This window comes from Dermacentor andersoni, chromosome 8 (assembly GCF_023375885.2).
Source record: "Dermacentor andersoni chromosome 8, qqDerAnde1_hic_scaffold, whole genome shotgun sequence".
In the NCBI taxonomy this organism is placed as follows: domain Eukaryota; kingdom Metazoa; phylum Arthropoda; class Arachnida; order Ixodida; family Ixodidae; genus Dermacentor; species Dermacentor andersoni.
Genome location: NC_092821.1, coordinates 148,911,903 through 148,932,086, shown reverse-complemented (window position 1 = coordinate 148,932,086; position 20,184 = coordinate 148,911,903). Strand labels below are relative to the sequence as shown.

Here is a 20,184-nt window from a genome sequence, read left to right as displayed (position 1 = left end):
TGCGACACCTGCAGAGCTTATTTCTGTCCTTGTGTGATGGGTAGCGAGGCTTGTGAAGTCCACGCTCATGAGTAAATGCAAGGACAGCACGACCAGTACTGTAGTACCAGCTGGCACTTTCATTATGGTACATTGTGCTGGTACCAGCACCAGTTGGTATCTGTACGGTGGTACTGGCACCAGTCATTGCTGGTACTGTGCTAGCAGTTAGTACTGGTACTGTAGTATTGCTTGTCACTTTTGTATGTCGCACAGTACAGGTACCATGCAATAACTTCAGTGGTACTACTGTACTGACTGTGACATTTCTGCATGGTACATCCCCAGACTTGCTTGCAATTGCAGTCTCCACGTTTTCCGCTTGGCTACATGCGTTTTTGCATTTTGTACAGAAGGAGTTGGTACTGTACCCGAACAAGAACGGCTGTGTAAGCGATCTCCTTGAAGAGGCACGCAAGCAGGTCGAGCTCTCCGAGGATGGTTCGGGAAAGCTCAGGTGGGTTTGCATGCTGACGCTTGGCCGTGTACATCAATTGGTACAGTGCGTTTCAAATGCCCGAGTAATTTTGAGTGTTTTCCGTGTCTGTGCTCGTCTCCAGCTGACGGGTACTGCCCGTCAGGCCCTTGTTTGGCTTCAGCAGGCCCAATTTTGTATTTTGATATTCTATGTAGCAATAATTGCTTTTTTTCTTTTTATTCTAACCTTCATATTTTCACATTGCATTTAATTTTTCTTTCCTTTTTTTTTTTTTTTTTACTAATTTTGTGAATGGTGTATGTGAATATTCGAACCTTTCGAATAAATTGTGTGAAGTTCTGTTCAGTTCAATCTTCGAATTAGTCGCTGTTCATGAATGTGAATGTTTTTAGAATATTTTTCAAACATTTCAAAGTGATCAACTGCGCCCAAATAAACACAAAATTGGAGCGAAAGTATGGCAAATAAATTTTTTTGTCTACACCGCGGGCATAGTATAGACATAAACCATGAAAGCTCGCGTAGTGGAGCAGGCTACGTCACATAAGTAGCCATACTTTACAGGCTGTATAGCAATCATTCGCACTGTCTGAAGAGCCCTGTGCATGCAAGGAAACTACTTGGTTGCTCTTAATGCTTCATTTGTGCTTCTAATAAACAGTGCTCCATAACCTACTACGTAATGAAACATGCTAACTTTACGAGTACTAGGACGTAAACATCGTTTGATATTGTGATAATGGCCTTTCATTATTCGAAAAGTATTCAGTATTCGATTCACTTGTGGCACTATTCGATTCGGTCTCCAAAACCGCTATTCACACACCCCTATTTTATAACTCTCAATTTCCTATTCCGTGCGATCCAGTTCTTTGCCAGTCCCCCCAGAAGGGGTTTGTGCCATTGCCACATCAGGACTTACATTGGTCATTGAAATTCGGCATCAGGTGCAAGGAAGAGAAGAGTGCCTAGTGGAGGCTTGAATCTTGTTGGCAGGGTTGTTCGGTGACCCCTGGTTTCATTCTTTTTGCCCCCCCTAATCCCTTGCCTTGTGTGCAGGCTGATGGAGGTGATCAGCTACAAGATCTTCTCGATCCAGCGGGAGGACGTGCCACTGGACAACCTGAACCAGGCAAACTCCAAAACGTATCGCATCGAGGAGATCCCCCGGGAGGACCTCATTGTAGCCGACAACGAGATCCTCATCCCCTGTGCCCACTTTCAGAAGGTAGGTGTTTGTCTTTGGTAAATAAGCTTTGGCCACTGACCTTCACTTTGGCTTCAGTATAACAGCAAGACAGTCACTTCGCCATCTGCTTTAGTCATTAGTCACGGCTATGGGCCTTGACCTTGGCTTTAGCCATAGTTTCATGGCACCTTGGCTTTAGCCATAGTTTCATGGCACCTTGGCTTTAGCCATAGTTTCATTGTGAGAACGAGACAGTCACTTGGTCCTTGGACCATTGGCCATTAGCCTTGGCTATTTATTTTCTTTGACATAGGCTTCCGCATCAGACTATGATGCAGTCACTAGTTTGTGGGATTGGCATTAATTTTAATGTAAGAGGAAGGCTGTGACATTGGCGTCATTTTAAGAGCAAAACAGTTGCCACTCGCGAAACGTTTGCGTTGTGAGAGCGAGTGTGAAACAAAATGTACTCTTTTCTTATCGACCTGCAACATGCTATCGCCCCTTCTGTTTGCTAATAGCTGCTGACTGACCTCTGGAACACTACTGGAATTGCCACTAGTATCTTGGTAAAATAAGTGCCTTTTCGATGCTTACTTTTAAAAAAAACATTTTCGAGAAAGTTTTGGTGGCGGTTAGAACTTGGTCGGTATAATACCCGTGCCACAAGGGCCTTCTGAAATGGGGTTGCCAGTCTTTGTCACTCTAAATACCAGATAGGTGATTGTTGCCAGTTTAGGTATTGTGTTTGACTCTTTGGATTTAGCACTTGGTTTTCTGGGGTTAGTGATCAGATCCCTAGGTTTTAGCACTCCCCGGCTCGTATTTTCGATTAGGTATTAAATTGCTCATCATAGCTCTTCGCCTGAAGGCAAACTTCAGGTTGCACAGTTGCCGACCGATAATGCGGACTCGACGATGACTGCCAAAGCATCCAAAAAATCGAGAGTCCTAAATACCGGATTCACCCAAAAATAAGAGAGGCTTGGTTACACAAGTGGCCAAAAAAAAGGTGTGCCATATTCTTGGAATGTCAGTGCCTTCAGTTTTGCGTCTGCGAACGATGGGGCATTCTTGGCGCAGTGCCGAGCACGCTGTCTACATCGCAACAATTTCTATTGCAAGTACCTTTCGAAAGTGATTATTCAGAAATACGGCTTAAGTTTGTCAATGCTTGTTGCTCTGGGCACTTAAGCTTGCTCTTGGCTTACACTCTGTGGCCGTGATTTTCTAGCAGTGCCTCAATGCTTTTTTCTTTTCACGCTTTTCGTGCTTCTTGAGTGTTCAGAGCGATGCTCCATACACATTATCAATGAGATCAGCTGGCCATGCACAACAGATGTTAGTGGCATAGAATCTAGCAGAAAGTGTTGCCACAAACTCGTGGCCCATATATCTCGGTCATTGAGGTGCTGTCACTGTAGATAGATGAAAGTACAATGAATGCATGCACTAGATTCTTGTCGGCGACTACTAGATCGACTAGGCTTCGCTAGTTGGGGTCTCCCGGAGCACCGGCGACATGGCTGACGATGTCTCAAAACTAAAGTATCGCCATTTCTTCTCAACTCGGCGACATCATTTGCATACAGTTGTGCAGTCAGAGTCCGAATTATCGCATGACGTGCTGTAAGGGGCCTGAAATTTCGGTTGTCCTCGTACATTAAGTCTATATGGCTAGTGGTGATGCCTGCGGGGCCATCCAAATAATTAAGAATGTCCAAATTATCAGTGTCAGATAATCGGTCGTTGATAGTAAGAACTAGTTATCCCAGGCTGCTAGCATCCTCCCATATTTTGTTGCATTGTTTTCCTGTCTTCTGTTTCATACCGAAAGAGTAGAACAGGTAACAGTTTTCACAGAAGTTTATCTCTCTTCCGACGCAGGTTCAGCGGAGTCGCGACTATCAAAGCGATTCGGCCGACGACATTATTACTTGTAAACAAGTAAATATCAAGAAACGTTTCTTCACATTGCACAGTGTCACATCTGTAACGCGGAATTAACAGCAGACATCTGTATGTGTGTCTTGTGTCCATGTGGAGGGGCAGTTAGAGGGAAGACCTGTGCATTTCCGAATGGCTTCTTAATAGTCCCGACAAGACTTTGTCATACAGTTTGAGTGGCAAGATCGGGGGCAGCGTCGGTCGACGCTGCATTTAAAGATCCTCGAAGGTGCCTGTGTGGCACGGGTATAAATTACATTTCTTGGCTCTATTTCCTAGAGTATGTAATCTGCCTTTGACTAAAACGCCATTGATAGTTAATATTCTGTGACTAGCCTTCGTCTTGCGCCTAGCTTCACTGCAACTGCCGCCAGTGTTTAACCATGGTGTACACTCGTTTAATAGCTTCTGGTAAAGCATGCTGCAGCAGAGTTCTGCCAGTTATTGCAGAATTTCATGACACTGTGATGTGACATGCGACATTGAAATAGCACTGACAGTGTTTTGCTACTGCCTCTATCAAATTAGCTGTTGCCTAGAACATTATGAAACATCGTTCCAGCACACAAGTAAACACGGACGAGAAGAGAAGGACAAGAGAAGTTGTCCTTCTCTGCTCGTCTGTGTATATTTGTGCATTGGAACAATGTTTCATGATGCTATTCACAACCAACTAGACCAGCTGTCCACACTTAACCTAGAATAGGGCTTCCAAAACTGCTCAAACCTGTACTTTTACTAAGTGTTCTTTCCACTGTCTTTACACAGTGCCATGGTTGGTTTGTTCATTTTTGGTGCGAGGATGTATCGGAAGGGTGTCTTTTCAACTTTTCCTTGCCAGCTCGTGCAGTCTGCGGATCAGCTAAGCTAGCAGAAACGGGAAGCATGCCGTGTCATGTCGCTCAACAGTGTCATGAAAGCTGTGTGTTGACGCTGTGTTGTGTGTCGCAACAATATTGCGAACCATTTTCTACCATTATGTACCATTTTCCCAAATCGCTACCTCACCGTAGCCATGACCCACAGTCGCATATTAACTGCACACCCTGCTTTATCTGCGTCATGTCCTGTCAATTGTCGCACGTCAATTGTCTTGTCATGCACAGTTGTCTTGTCATGCGACCTGCCGCGGTGGCTTAGTGGCTATAGTACTAGCGCAGCTAACCACCATTTCACGGGATCAAATCCCGGTTGCGGCGGCCGCATTTCGATGGGGGTGAAATGCAAAACGCCTGTGTACCATGCATTGGGGACACGTTAAAGATCTCCTGGTGGTTCCAGAATTCATGTGTTGTCATGCGTAGTTGTGTTGTCATGCGTAGTTGTGTTGTCATGCGTAGTTGTGTTGTCATGCGTAGTTGTGTTGCCATGCTTAGTTGTCTTGTCTTGCTTAGTTGTCTTGTCATGCGTAAATTTACGAGATGGGGTAGCTGTGTGATGCACAATTTGCATGGTAGAAGTGCGTGGGGTGCATGTATGAAGCATGAAATGGTCATTTCCCTCGTGGTTTTCTTGGCATCTAAATATTGGACCCCCCTTGTTTCCTCCCTTATTCCTCTTGTTAGGCAAACTCTATGTAGGCCTTCCATTAGGCCTAGAACCATGTATAAGATACAAACCGGCATGGCTAATGCCTTGTACCTGTAACAGTTGCGACTAAAGATGATCCTTGCCTAATATGTTAGCACTGTGCAATTTTCTAACATTTTCACGCTGCGCATGCTGATTCGTGCAGCTATGCACTTTCCAAGCTCCTGGTGGAGTTGGTAGCTTTCACGCTCTCCCTCATCTGTGCTTGATCCTCTCTTATGACACCCTCCTCACCTGCTGTTTGTTTCTAAAAATATAATTTCCAGCTCGATCTCTGATCTTCCTTTGCCTTTTTCAGGAAATCTTCTCGACGTTTGGCGTTCCCTTCATGCTGAAGATTAAGCACGTAAGTGGAGCGGGGTGCCTCCCACGCATTTTTAGAAGCCTTGACACAGGTGTTACAACAGAACTGGCGCAAAAAGTCTGTCATTAAAAAATTGTACGCATTGTAGGCGTTTCAACCTATGAATTGTGCAGGCTAACCTAAGAGAAAACGTGTGGCCTCGCGAAGAATCTTTAAATTGGAACCTTGGCATAGGCTAGCTGGGGCAACGCGTCGGAGTCGCATGAGCGCAAAAGAACGGAACGAGCGAGAACAGAAACGATAAATTTTGCTACCAATATTTATTGTGTGCTGAGCACAGAATACGCACTGGCAAGAGAATGTGAGAGGAAGAGAAACTTAATGTCATCGGGTAATGCAGTAGAACCTCGTTCATACACTTTGAGAAAAAAAAATAACTTAAGCAAAAATGTACTAACTGAGAGAATGTACGCTTTGAAGTACCCCAAACATTCGACCCTCTACTGTAGTTGACATCTATGTAATGTGAATCGTTGCGCACGAGACGCCGACGCGCATCGAGCTGGTGTGGCTTCGGTGGCCGGAGGCGCGTTGTTTTCTTGTTGCCTGGTGTTTTAAGAGGCCGATGGGAAACCAACACCAAATTGAGCTGGCTGGCGACACCGGATGCCTCGTAAACGAAATTTGGCACTCGCATCATGCTGCCTGCATCGGGGAACGGTGGCGTGTTTAGATTATCGGCCTACTACAAGCGTGCAGTACGCTAATAAAGGCACTACACCTCGCGCGCTGTAAGACAGACGGGTGAAGGCACTTATCGCAGTAGAGTTGGTGGCAATAGCTGCGAATTATAGTGTGCGACGGCCCTGAAGATTTGCTGGTACACACCGGAATGAGAAACCGAGCTAGCGCCTGCGTTTTCATGTGAGAAGGGTGGGCGAGTATTGCAGTGAAGGCGCTGTGGCAGGTGGCTGTGTACTGTTCTCGATCACGTGCGCCTCGTGCATTTTCATGTTTACAAGGGATCTAGTGGCGGAAAAACACAATGTGCAGTTCATTCAATAATTGGCCACAAACTTTTTTTTTTTTTTGCAATAACACACTTATTGCAAGTTTTAGTCTTGCTGAACAGGGTAATGACATCTACAAACTGAGGGTTGTTTGAAATATTCAGTTATTCCTCTCCTATACATGAAAGCTAGTGGCCGGAAAACGTGTCGTACTATTGCAGTTTGGTGGTGTACTAAACGTTGGTGCCGAAAAATCGTGTTTTCCGGTAAAATTTGAACCGCTAAAAAATTAGCAGAACTCTATTGGTTTTTTTTTTTTTTTTTTTTTTTTTTTTTTTTTTTTTTTTTTGTTCTCGGTCGCGTACATTGGCACCAGGAAATCGTTCTTTCCGGGATCATATCCGCGAGGTTCTACTGTAATTCATGTGAAGGGCCACTAATCAGCCGCACACACGAACAACCATGCAAAAGTTCCACTTCATCAAATATATTAATTGAAGGCGTGCTTGCTAGAGGCCTGCGAATACTCAAATATCGCTGAATCGAATGGTGAACCTTCGAATAATTAGATTTGCAAATAAAAAATAAAATATATTTGATTTCTAAAATGTTCGTTTCCCGGCATCAACATTAGTAAGCGGGAACACCAAAAAAATGACCCAATACAGTTACACTTCTTTTTTTTACCGTTTCATTAATTCCTAGAAAACACTCTTTTGGCACCAACATTCAGTAAATTGCCAAACTGCGATTGTATGATACGCTTTCCAGCCGCTAGATCCTGTGTAAACCTTCGTGCACATGTGGTGACCAGGCAGTTTTCCGCTTTGCTCAATACAGGGAGAACCCTTCGCAAAAGTCAGGGACAGGATCCAGAAGAAGCTGGATGTTCCTGAGAAAGAGTTCGAAAAGGTGAGCCCGCCCATCGGTGTTTCACGGACTTCCAGTTGATGCCTGGGCTGCATTTGTACGTCTGTGCATTGCCCGCAGGAAAACTCCAAACTTGCGAGGAGGAGGAATTGCTTGGGAGACTCGCAATGATGGTCATGCACACTGTATTGCTTTCTTAGTCGCTCCAGCGGCTGCTGTGTATGGCACGGTTGTGTGGGCCCTATCCTAAATGGTCAGCGACGAGTACAGAGTTGCACCGATGGCTCAAAGCTTTGCATGCGCTGTGTTTTCGCCATTCAGTGTTGAAGCGAGAAGCAGCACAAAGGTCAATTTGTTTGCTGAAACGGCCGCACTTCCTGACAGCGAGTTTCCGCAGTCATTGAATGAGGTCTGTTCATGTTTGCTTGTCCACATGAGTGACGCCATGCCTGTTCATTTAGTTGGTAAGCGAATGTTTGCAAGTTTGTACAGTCGATATAACTACTAACCTCGCTTCGTGTAGCTGTCTACTAATTTGATAACGCAAGCGGTGCTTCGCCTTTTGGGTGAAACTGGGATTTTTCTGTTGCTGCAGCTTGGTGTCACTCACGGTGGCGTGCTATATATATATATATATTTTTATGCTATATTCTCCTGAAATTTGCATCTGGTTCATTTATGCTCTGTACTTTTTCACTCTTATTTCATAGTTAATTACATTGAGCGCAACATGCTGAAGTCATAGCCATCAATGGTGCCTTTGCGCTAGTTTACTCGTTTTAAAACCTTCCTGGCCCGTTGCTTCACTGAGCTTCTTTTACAATCTCCAATGCACTTGGCTCTTCTGGCTTGCAGTACAAGTTCGCCATCGTGGTGATGGGCCGGGCACAGTTCATCGAAGACAACGAGTACGTCGTCAACCTGTCGGACTTCATGGCCCAAGCGCCCCAAGGTGGGTGTGGGAGAAGAGCAATTTTGCATGGCATACTTCCCTGGCAGACCTCGGAGCGCTGTAAAGGGCACTTCGACCCTTTCTGGTCCAAATATTCCTGCAGGAATCGTAACGTGTTGCAAGGAACTACCTGACGTTTTGAGAAAAAATGCAGCAGAAAGCATTTCCAGTTAGCCAGTGTGAGCTTTTTGGTGCATCACCATCATGCTGAGGTTGGGCCTCTGCACGGCATCTTTGAAGCCTGCTTCCTGATGAGTATCATCCGCCTTGGGTGGCATGAAAATAGCCTTGAAATAATTGCACATTGCACCATTATGACTGACTTAACGAGTGGGAGGAATCGTGCTGCATACACCTGTAATTGTTGGTAGTTCAGGCGAATCGGGCGAAAAACCTTCTTCATTGGCCAAAACACCATTGGGAATTTTGTTTGCATTATATTTCCCCATATTTTTTGCTTATGGATGCAGGCAATATGAAATTTTGAATTAAAGATTGCACCAGACAGGGTTCGTGACTTTCTTTGGCACTTCCTCCTACTTTGTGGGAATGGTCCTGGCTGAATAAACTGGGCCTGTCTCCGAGACTAGGCCATAATTGATGTCTGTATAGGTACCAGTGCACAAAGTGGGTCTTCCTTGCGAGTATTTAGTCTAATTTGTAATGTGGGCCAACCTTGAAGGCAGTCCAGTGTTGCAGAGCCGCCTACACGCCTCGTAGCATTAACCAGTACAGCCAACTAGTATCAGCTGATCTCTGCATAGTTGAAATCTGCGTAGTTGCCATCCATGATCGCGTCAATAGCAACCACCGTTAATTTCGCCTGAACTTGTTCCAGCAAATAGTAGTTTCATTTTGTCTGGGCATGCACGTTGGCCAACTGCCTTCAGAACCGCAAGGTTCTGAAGGCAGGTCAGGTTCTAAGGCAATGTGGTTGCCGTACATGAGCGCATCGATAGCGGCTGTGGTTTCGTCCGCAGTGGTTGCGACGAACAGTAGTTTAGCTTTGACTCAGTGCGAAGTTGCCGAAGATGCAGAGCACCGGCTACATCGCGTTGGACGAACGATTTGTTGGTGACCAGCTCACTGGGGAAAAAAGTAATCGGGTTGTGCACACGGTAGTGAAATGGGTGTCTCAAATGACTCACACTGCGCTTCTTCATGGAGCTTAGCGGGGTTCCCTAGGACGAGCATGCTTGAGAACCCCTGGTCTATGATGTTCTGTGATGGGGTCTGCAAATGTGCCCATGGGACAAAGCAACGACAACACAGTAGTGCTGACAATGACAAGGGCGTTTATTGCACGTTCCATACACCGTTCTAGCCAGCCTTAATTAATACCAATCGAAGATACCGATGGGCGCGTGATAAATTGAGGAAGTCTGACTCACCGGGACTGGATAGCCAGCGAATATGTGCGCTCACATGCTGGACACCGACACCTAATCATGTGTACAGTCACGCGAACGGTGCTGTACTTGAAAGATTGTGTCCGTCCATCCCAGTGTCCTGCTCCAAAGCCCTTCTGAGGGCGTTTGTGCGCAGCGTGTCGGCACTCTAGTCGTAAGATTTGCATGATTCTGAGGATATAAGAAATGTGGTGAAACAATTTCAAGTAGGCAGAATTAATTTGTGAGGGGAAAAGGTCACTCTGGTAATCTGTCGTTCAGACTTGTGTTCGAGGTGTGCGCCACCATTTTGTGCATTCAGAGAAGACCACATACCCGTCTGGTTGCCACGAATGGAAAAAGAGGAAAATCTGCTTATTTGTGCATTGTGCTAGCCAAAAGCTGCAAATGTAAAAATAACATCTTCAGCAAGTCTGAGTTTGCTAAATGAACAATCCATTTGGTACTGTGGCTTCACCATGTGGGAGGACAGTAGTCATTTGTGTCCATAGTTAAAATCATAAGATTGCAGCAGTACTTACCAGACCAGTCAATGCATAGTGAACAGCTAATGTACTGCACAAAATGCAAAAGATAACGCAGAGCGCAGTCCTATATTTCCGTTTTTGCATTTTGCACAGCGCATGTTTGCAAAGTCGAGGCGCATTTGATTGCGACACACTGGTGGCACACTTTCTGCACTGCTGCCATCGTCGTCGAGACATCGTGTGTCGTTGGAGTATTGGTTGAGGTTGCGATGAGGTTGCCTCCCCACCACCCACCCCCACCCAGCGAAAGTGGCTGTGTGGAAATAACCTGGAGCCCCTCTGCCATGGCTTCCTCCCCCCTTTTTCCCCTCGCTGTCCCCCCGATTTCTGTCCCCCGCTTCCTCGCAGCAACAGCCATGCACCCGCGGCCGTGGCTGGGCATTGAGCATGTCAACAAGGCACCGAAGCGGTCTCGCTACAACTACCTCGAGAAGGCCATCAAGATCCACAACTGACCGGCACGGGCCTCCATCTCAACCAGGAGGTGGGCAAAGGGTCTTGTTGAACATTGCGGAATTTTGGCTTGTCCGTAAAAGTGTTGGCATGTACGGAATACCGGGTTACGGGAGAGCTGTATGGCAGAAGCAACGCTGGTAATGACATCTTGAGACCCACAGTTTAACCCCTTTACTGCCAATGGTGAGTGAGCATGTCACGACGAAGGTTTCAGTACCTTGTAATTTTGACCTTGATTTTTTTTTTTTTTTTTTTTTTTCAAATATTGCCACTAGAACTTGATCTGGACATGAGGTTATGTCACATTGTGCCAGCATTGTAACATACCATGTTCGCTGCTGGTCACTGAAATATGTTGCTCCACCTGTTCGGTAGTAAATAGATTCTGACATCTTGCAACATAAAATTACTTTACTTAATATTACGTAGAATTGCATGGCATATACCTATGTCTTTCACATGTGCAGTGCAATGAAGGGGTCAGATAATCATGTAAGCACTGAGTTTGTTCCTGTGTCCAAAAAAAAAAAGATACTATTTGTACCAATGCGTACGCCACACATGTGTGTACGAGTGTCCCACTGTATATGCCATATTTTGAGCATTTCAGTATGTTGCTTTTTGGGATTGTATGCTTCACAGCGTACAATCCATCCTGTCCAGTCATCTATTCTGTGTTTTCTTCCCACCCTGTCTGTCACCTTAACGCTGAATATATAACATCCATGAAGTTTGACTCCAGTTAAATTTTTTTTAATTCGATACCAACTGAAGGTTGCCAAGCTGGACTCAAACATTATTTCAATCCTAAAATTGGCTTTCGTGACCAGTCAGCGTGTATGCACCTGACCCCTGGTGACCCATTAGAGACCCCTTCAGTGGCAGCAGTTCTCGGGTGATCAGGGGACGGCGAATGCATTATATGCACATCTCCAGCCGAAAACACCTAGGAAGATTTTGAAGCAATAACGGTAGCTCACAATGTCTGATTACGTAACTTAACAGATTCTAACATGCACTTTTTTTTTTACCTAGGAAATTGGGCCGGAGATTGCCTGTGCAGTGCAATTGCATGCAAAACCAAAACTGCCGTTGCGGCCTTGTATGCTTTGCCACATAACATTGTGGCAAAGATGACTTTCGAAAACTGGCCGCCATTGTGCAGCACACATTAGGGCCTTGTCCATTTTTCTTGCTGAAAAGTAAGGTGTGAATTAGGTTTCTAATTTGTTTAGGAGCTTTAATGTCATTTGTAAGTTACTTTTCTATTTTGGGTACATAGAAAGTGGGCCTGTGTTTGATTTGGAGGTGTGTTAAAATTGCGCAAATACTGCCAAAGGAACGAGGTATGGGTTTTGTCATCTTTAACGTGATAGGGTTAAGGGCTCAGTGTCTCGGTCCTTTGTCGGCGTCGGACGTCGTTTTGTCAAATAAATCCAAACCACAACCACGTAGGCCCTGCATGGTGCAGAGGCGTTACTGAACTAATAGAGTTTTGCCAAGTTAAATGCATCAGAAAAATCGTAAAGTATGACCTAAGCGAAACCTACAGACAGGTTAGCGTTCGAGTTTAATTCAAGTATACCAGAAAAACGCAATTCTATTAGCAAAAAACTTGTACACAAGCCCCTTTTCCAGCGTTTCTACCATTTATAGAGCGGCGCTGCCCACTCGGTTGCTTGCAGCAGCACAGTTGCGCTCACCTCCGTGCATCCGCAACAAAGCTGCAGTTGCCGGGAAGGGTGCCAAGCAGTTCGGGGAACTTGATGGACATTTGCGGAATTTTGGCTTGTCCGTAAAAGCTTTGGCATTTATGGAAATAACAGGTTACCGGAATGCTATCTCGTTCCACTCTTGAAGGCGAAGCTTAAGCGTCCTCAGAATTTTTTTTTCTGTATCTTGTTTAATCAGGCTTGCCGGATAATTTGATCAATTACTTTGGTCCAGCCAAGGTCGAATTAATGGAAGTCAACTGCATCTCAGCTCTACCATAGCCTGCTAAGTGTGCTAAAAGGTATTCTTCCGAGCCCCTCATCCTTTTTTTTTTTTTTTTTTTTCTTATTCTGGTCGCACGGTGTGAATAAGCCTAATGGGTGGTTAGAGGAAGACTATGCTTACCCGATTCTATTGTGCTCCTTTCTTCTAAGAAAGTGGGCGGTAAACTTGCTGCACATTACAATACAATACGAAACCGAAACTGCAATTATGGCTGTTTGGCAACAGCCTACCATCCGAGCAAGCATGTAAGCACCAGTCATCACAAGATGGCAACAGAGCTAGTTTGGGGTCACATTAGTTGATGACGCCAACACATCACTTTCAACATGTATCCTATTGCCTTCGCGTTAAATTCGGAGGGTCATTATTTCCTTACTTTGGAACCATAAAAAGACTGATCGGATAAACAGCACTGTTTTAGTCTCCGCTGCTTATAGTCTCGCATTGAACACTAGAGAAACCCGGCACTCCGAGTCATTCAACCACAATGGGAAGGGCAGCTAGTTTACACCGATTGTCTCCACCACAGTTGAACGACTGTGGGGGACCGTAAGATTGGCCTCTTCAATGTCCCAAAATGGCCAGTTAGTCATTCCTCATCAGCATTCAATTGCATCTCGAGTGCTCGGTGCTTCTGCGCATTCTTATCCCGTATTTTTTTTTCCTTGTTTTTCCTGCAATCCAGTTGCAGCGGAGACGCCAGGTGCGCTTGAGGACGACACTTGCACGCCACCACCACCATCACAGCCAGGCTGTTGTCCCCCGGCATCTGGCAAAAACGGCGACGACGACGACGGCAGCAGCGGTGGTGGCAACCGGCAGAAGCAGCGAGCAACGGCGCACGCCACCACTGAGAGAGACGCGCTTTCCGGCGGTGGGGGTGGCGGCCCCGCCGTCTTCCTCCTCTTCCCTTGCCGTCTTTCGCATCCTCTCTCCCCCTCGGCCACGGCGGCTTCTCCTTTCCCGTAACCGTGGTGACAGAAAGACAGTGCTGCATCTCCGCGCGTGTGTGTGTGCTACCAAGTACTCTGCGGGCGAGAGCTGGGGGGACGTTTTGTGACTGCATTGCCGAGGATTTATTTTTCTCGTTTCACGCTGCTCACGGCCATGCTTTGCATATTGCCTCCGCTTTTTCCTCCCTCTTCCTTCACTGTGTTGCCTTTTTTTTTTCACCCTTTTTTCTGCCTCAAATATCCTGACACATGTCTTCTGGACGCTCTCTCTGTCTCTGCTTTGATGTGCCAGATCTCTGGTTTTGTTTTTTGCCAGACCTGTAAAAAAAAAATCCATGCTATATTTACACTCGTCTTTCTTAAACAGCAGCTTGCCTTTACTTGCAAGCTGATCACCCACCCCGCCTCTTTCGAGAACATTTCTTTTATTTAGGGGTGTTTTGAGAAATGCATAGATTGGGCAGCCCTAGCTCCGGTCACTTTTTTATTGGCAGGTACTCCCAAGAATTGCAGTATTCTACCCGGCTGAATGAATTGTTTGTGGTGTTTCACTCCCTGGTTGTCAGGTCACCTTAAACCCCACCTTCTGGTATCTGCTTCCTTGGATAACTATCTTTCAGTGCCTGTTTTTCGGTGCCTCTGATAGAGGAAAATTTGTCGCTCTTGGCTTTTAGGCCTAGGTAATGCTAGTCTGTTTTTCTTTTTATTATTGTTACAGCCTTTCCAAAGTGTGAAAACTGTTAGCATAAAGCTAACTGCCATGTGAACTATACACTGGCTGATGAAGAAATTCCTTCCCCGTAGAAAACTTTACCTGTCCATTATTTTTCTTCAGTGCATATGTAAATGCCTCTTGCTAGCGTACATTTTTTTATATATATATACTTTGGTCCTGTATGCACTCTATCTACTAGGGAATGCCTGAAGATAGTGTTACTATGTTCTCCTTCAAAGTTCTAGCTTGCCGTTAAACATACTAGTTAACAGAATACTGGTGCATCAGGGACACTGATGGCGGTAACTGGACTGTTGGCGCCATCATGTGACGCTCTATTCAACGCCTTGAAACATTGTGTTGCATAATTGTTCCAAAAGTGAGGGAAAAACGCGAACGAAATCACTTTAATGATGGTTGCCGTGATGCCTTCGCACCAGTAGGTATCAGATGGTCATTGCAATTGCACTTCTGTGTGCTCTAGTGTATGTTGGCACCTCTCCCTGGCATTCTGGTACTGACTATAAAGCGCTCTACATGCTTACTGACAGCCTAAAACTCTCAAACGTTTTCTTATCCTTGTGATGATTTGTGTAAGCTGAATCGTGCAAACAGATTTCTTTTGTTCTTTTTAGATTTGTACGCCCTTGTTACATCTTTTTATTGTTGCAGAAAGTTCATTGTGCTGTTGAATTCTGCAACCTAATTGTGCAAAGCCTTTCGGAAGGTTGTGCACCCTTGTTACATACCCGCTTAGACATTTTATAACCTTTGGGGTGTAATTTACTCTAATTCTGATCACTTTTGTGCGCACTTCTGGCCCTTGGCGCCTTTTTGCTGTGGTACTACGCGGCTTGCGTGTCGTTCTCGTCGGGAGAATAGCAGGGTTCAGAGTTACGACGAAAGAAATTTGCTAAAGAAATGTCCATGAGTGTGGTAATTACACTATGTAGGCGGTGTAGTTTAACTCCAGCGACTGTACACCTCAGTGGGTGTAGTCATATCCGTAATGGTGCGAAATGCCACTCTGAAACAGTTTTGCACCCTTTGAGCTGTATTTTAGTCCCACAACAATGATCCACCTGTCTTGCATTCTTTCCTTTCCTTTAAAACTCTGCGCTAGCTGCTTTCCTGTTCGAAATGCTTTTCACGCTGATAATGCCCCCTTTCGTGACCTGGAAGTACCGGGAGCGCAGCACAGATATGCAAGTCTGATGATTATTGTTGTGGGACAGATATGGCCCTAAAGTGTAAACCGTTTTTAGAGTGTACTCTCGTGCCATTCCCAACTACGGAGTACCGAGGCTCGATGTTGAAATAAGGCAGTGCGCTGCAATATGTCCATCAATGTGTGGACACACCACAAGAGGGCGCACTTCAATTCCAGTTACTTTCTTTGCTCAGTGGGGGTGTTGTTACGTCCAGGAGGGTGCGAAATGCTCGAGTTTGCATCTTTCATCACAAGCATTCGTAGCAACAAGTGGGTGATGTCGGCAGGAGCAGTAGGTTTTTCGAAATGGAGCCGAGAAAGGCGGGTGATGTACTTAGCATTGCAGGTGTGTTGCTAGCACTGATAAAGAACTTGGTCACTGCGGAGTCTCTCTTGTTACTTTTCCTTTCCTTTTTTTTTTTTGGTTACTGTTTTTCGGCAACTCTTCTCCAGTGTTTTCGATGTGTGGGTGCGTGTGAGCGCTGTTTATCCTCCACTGCAGCGAGATGTACAGCTTGCAATACTACACTACTTCTACCACGCTGTAAGTGAACACTGCCTTGCATACACTCTAAAATCAATTCACATCCTTTGGGGTATGTCTTTGTCCCACAACAATAATCGCTTGTCTTTGGTTCCTTTCCTAAATGCTGCGTGCCCGGTGCTTCCGTTCCACGAACGGCATGCGCATTATCAGCGTGACATAGTATTCTTCACAGGAAGGTAGTAAGCGCAGTGTTTTCAAGAAAGGAAGCGGAAACAATACAGATGGCAATTATTGCAGGACAAAGGCACACCCAGAAGGGTGTCAAATTGTTACTGTACACCACTGAATGTATTTTACCCCCCTTTGGGATGTGAATTGTTGATTTTTTTTTAACGCTTTGCATCCGCTACTTTCTTGTTGGGAACACCGTATGTGGGATGCGAGTTGCATTTCTGGCAGGAGTGTACCGAGTGCACGGCGTTAACAAAATCAAAGCAAATGCATCCCAAACGTTTATTGTTGCGCAGTGAAGTGACACTCCAGCTCTAGTAGTGTCACATAAGTGAAGATGCAGTGAAAAATGGAGGCCTTCGTTTCATGGTTCTTGAGATTTTTCGATAAAAAAAAAGGGCAAGAAAAAAACATGATCTGAATAGTGTCTTGAATGTGTTGTTCTAGTGGTACTTTCCACTGGAAACTTAAGAGTAGTGCTTTTCTTTTTTTCCTCTGTTATGCTTTTAGCAGTAGGAAAATGAACTGGCAGTTGTTTTTGTACATGTTTTTCTACAATAACAGTGGCGTTTGAAGCCTTTGTGTTGATTTCAGCACAATGAGAAAGCAATGGGAAAGTAGGAGCCCTCTCTCTACAGGCAGGTGTAGGCAAAAATAAAGCAAACCTTCCTTCTTTTATGTTGCGCTTTATGCAATGACTTTCGGAACAGGATGGTTCGGTTGCACTTAAGCATCAGTCCCTCCATTGTATTAAGGTTGGCTAATTTGTACGTATTAGAGACGTGCAAAAAGAAATGTTTTAACTGCCCCGCGTTCCACAGTGACTATTTTTTGTACGTACTCCACAATGACTTCTTTGTACGCACTTCACATGGAGGTCCTTTCGTTGACTTTTTGTTCACAGGAGTAAAGCGTGCAGCTTACATTCATCAACACTAGCCCTTGTGCGTGTCGCTTGTACAACTGTTCCTTATGCAGTTTTAGCGTAGGCATGTGCAGTACATGGCAGTGAACTATTTTTGTGCATACTGTCACCCCCCTCTTCCTACCCTTCTCCCCCCCCCCCCTCTGTCTTTGAGAAATGCTAAGACTTGTTTGTAGGAGGAGCAAGTCAGCTGGCACATTAAGCATTTACGAGGGGATTTAACTCGGTGATGTTGCCATCTCTTTCCTGTTTGTTTCGTTCTTTCGTTGGGCACAGTTTCGTAAACCTACACCTTGCAGTGACTGAAGCGGCGTGTTTAGTACGAGTTGATCGCTGTCCCGTCTAACAGTGTGCGGAACACTGCGTCAATAGAGAGGAACATTGTTTAAATGGCTCCGTAAACTCCGTAAAAGGTTCCGTAAACAGTTTTATCAACCAGCCCAAGCCTATACTCTTCTCCGTAAACTGCCAGATCATTGGCCCTCAGATTCTGCGTAGAGGAGCTGGAGTGTGCAGTACCATGCATGGGAGGGCAGTGTTTTCCTATTCTGTTCAGGAAAATGTGTGTCGTCCGCAGTCAATTGGAAAAGGCAACTGTCAAGATGCAAGGAACTGCTGCACAGTCTTCCCCAGAAGGGTGACTCTGCCTTCTGCGGAGGCTTGGTTGCGGAGCAGGTTTCTCCTGCTGGGGTGGGCAGATGGCTAAATGCGGGACGCACCTCGAAATGCTTCCTGTGCATGGAATTTGAGGTCGAATGAGCGTGCTGTTTTAACTGGAAGAGCCGTTTAATACCTTGATCCTTTATCGGTGCAACAATCTGGCACACATCTACCTGCGGCTGCGACCGATTCTGGCTCCGTGTGTAGCAAGGTGGCCAGCAGTGCGAATTTGCATTCCTGTCCCGTTTTTGTGTCGAGGTTCCTTCAGTCTTTTTGTTGTTTGCAACGAGGAGTAGTCTTGTCGGAAGGGGACCGGTGGTGGGAGGGGAATAGCCAACTGCAAGGCCATACCGTCATTTTTTTTCATCGAGGATAGACACGAGTCGCCAGCGTAGTTCTGTGTTGACACTTTTGTTTTTCTTCTTCCTACTTCCGTCGCTGTCGTTTTGCGAGGGAAGATGCGATACTAGAGTCGGATGCAAGGGAGGGGGAGGGCTGAGAATTCTCAGCTGTTCTCTAGAGTCCTTTTTTTTATTATATGCATGTACAGATAAAAGCAAGTGCAGTAATGACGTGCTTGCGCGCCAATGTGAGAGGAGTGTGTGCGAAACGGCATGTCTGTGTGTGTGTGTGTGAGTAGCAATTTTTTTCGGCTTGTCGCGTGCGCCTGTTTGTGAAGTGGCGCCCCCCAGTGGACGTTGAGGAACCTTAACGGGCAGTAATATTTAGTGAATGTTGTGGAATTTTTTTTTTTTTTTTTTGAAAATAAAACTTGGAAGGACAAAAGAAGAAACACTGGCTTGTCTGCTTTTCGTTTGTGTCTTCATTAGTGTACATTTGTCAGCTAACTTTTCCTTCCTTCACGCACTCTGCATTCTTATTGCCTTAGAGTAGTGCTACCTGCCTTGGTGGCCTAGTGGCAGTGGCTGTTACGTTCTGCTGTGCCAACACGAGGTCATAAGTTCCATTTCTGAACGCATTACTATGAAGATGCAATGCTTGTTTACTTAGATGCAGTGTTTGGTGAAGGCTGGAAATATTTACCAAGGTTGAGCTAGGGCTAGTTTAGGATTCAGGGTAGATAAAGCAGTGTGCCGACAAGGACACAATGGGGGGGAGCAAACAGTGCTTGTGTTGTCCATTTCCCCTGCTCTTGTGTGGGTGTCTGCACGTGCGTAGCTGCTTCTAACGTGAAGCTGGAAATGTTGGCCTGGCTGACGACCTGGCGTACTAAGTTAGACACCAAACTACTCATGAAGTCTCATTGACATTATTGGCGTGGCATGTTTGCGATCTCAACTTTTTCTCCCTTCGAACACTTTGCAGGCCTATTGCCATAGAGTAATGCCTTCTGTGGCGACTGTGGGGATCTTAAGCAGAGCTTGAGGACTCAGTTTCGAATCTCGGCCGCAAATAGGTGCAAGTGTAATGTAAAAACTTCAGTGTACTTTCAATTTTAGAACATGATTAAAGAACCACGAATGTCCAAAATTGTAAGCCCCCTGCTGCAGGACCTCTGGTAGGCTGTGCTGCTTTGTAATGTTGAACCCATATTTTAATTTGATTCGATTAGAGTACCGCAGTGACATTCGTCCCTCTTGGGACTTTTGTATAGACGAAAAAGTTTACGCAATGAAGTTTGACCAATCACGTTTGCAATCCTCCTACTGGCTGTTCTGCTTATAAGGAAGGGGAAGAGAAAAGAATAAGGGAGTGACAAGGAAGCAAGACAGGATGCGACCATATGCATGTTCATATCCGAATGGCCCGGCCACGGCCTTGAAGCTAAGCCTGTGCTAGAGTAGTATTTATTCCCAAATTTAGTGTCCCGCCTTTATTGCTTTTTCCCGGATAGCTCCATAATTCCTCAAGAGTGACAATTATTGCATCTCCTTGCGTACTGCCTGTTTTGAACGTTCCATCAATCGCAGTGCTGCTTTGAAGAGGGTTGTTCGCTGAAAGCGTGAAAGCGGGGGTGGCGGTCTTCTGGTATTGCAACTAAAGAAACTGCTGCTCAGCCCGGTGCGATGAAGTTAAAAGTTCCGCAACGACCGTTTTGTCGAAAGCTGCCAAATTGGCACTTCGAATTGTTCGCTTCTCTTGGAAACAAACACGGGGGAACCCATTTCCTCTCTTCTAATCAAGCGCTAAGTGTGCTGCATTTGGCAGCGCTCACGGTCATAGTGTGTACGCGTTAGTGGTATCTAGGGGTGTGCGAATATTCAACACTTTCTATTAAGGAATTGAATAGTATCCTATTAGATTTGATCTTC

The 20,184-nt window shown here is 45.5% G+C and overlaps 1 protein-coding gene across 15 annotated transcripts in view; it reads left to right on the top strand.

Moving 5' to 3' along the window:
* Usp7 (Ubiquitin-specific protease 7) overlaps positions 1 to 18,704 on the top strand; it is a 67,009-nt gene extending 48,305 nt beyond the window's left edge. For 6 of the 15 annotated variants that reach the window (XM_055069536.2, XM_055069532.2, XM_055069533.2 and 3 more), the window contains 8 exons: positions 393 to 496; positions 1,538 to 1,706; positions 3,555 to 3,614; positions 5,503 to 5,550; positions 7,359 to 7,430; positions 8,244 to 8,340; positions 10,625 to 10,760; positions 13,416 to 18,704. In XM_055069536.2, coding sequence (XP_054925511.2) covers positions 393 to 496; positions 1,538 to 1,706; positions 3,555 to 3,614; positions 5,503 to 5,550; positions 7,359 to 7,430; positions 8,244 to 8,340; positions 10,625 to 10,731 — 657 coding nt within the window. In that variant the 3' untranslated portion in view covers positions 10,732 to 10,760; positions 13,416 to 18,704. The remainder of the gene's footprint in view (positions 1 to 392; positions 497 to 1,537; positions 1,707 to 3,554; positions 3,615 to 5,502; positions 5,551 to 7,358; positions 7,431 to 8,243; positions 8,341 to 10,624; positions 10,761 to 13,415) is intronic. The other 9 variants (XM_050176558.3, XM_055069542.2, XM_055069539.2 and 6 more) reach the window with 5 other exon arrangements.
* Positions 18,705 to 20,184: the final 1,480 nt, after the last annotated feature.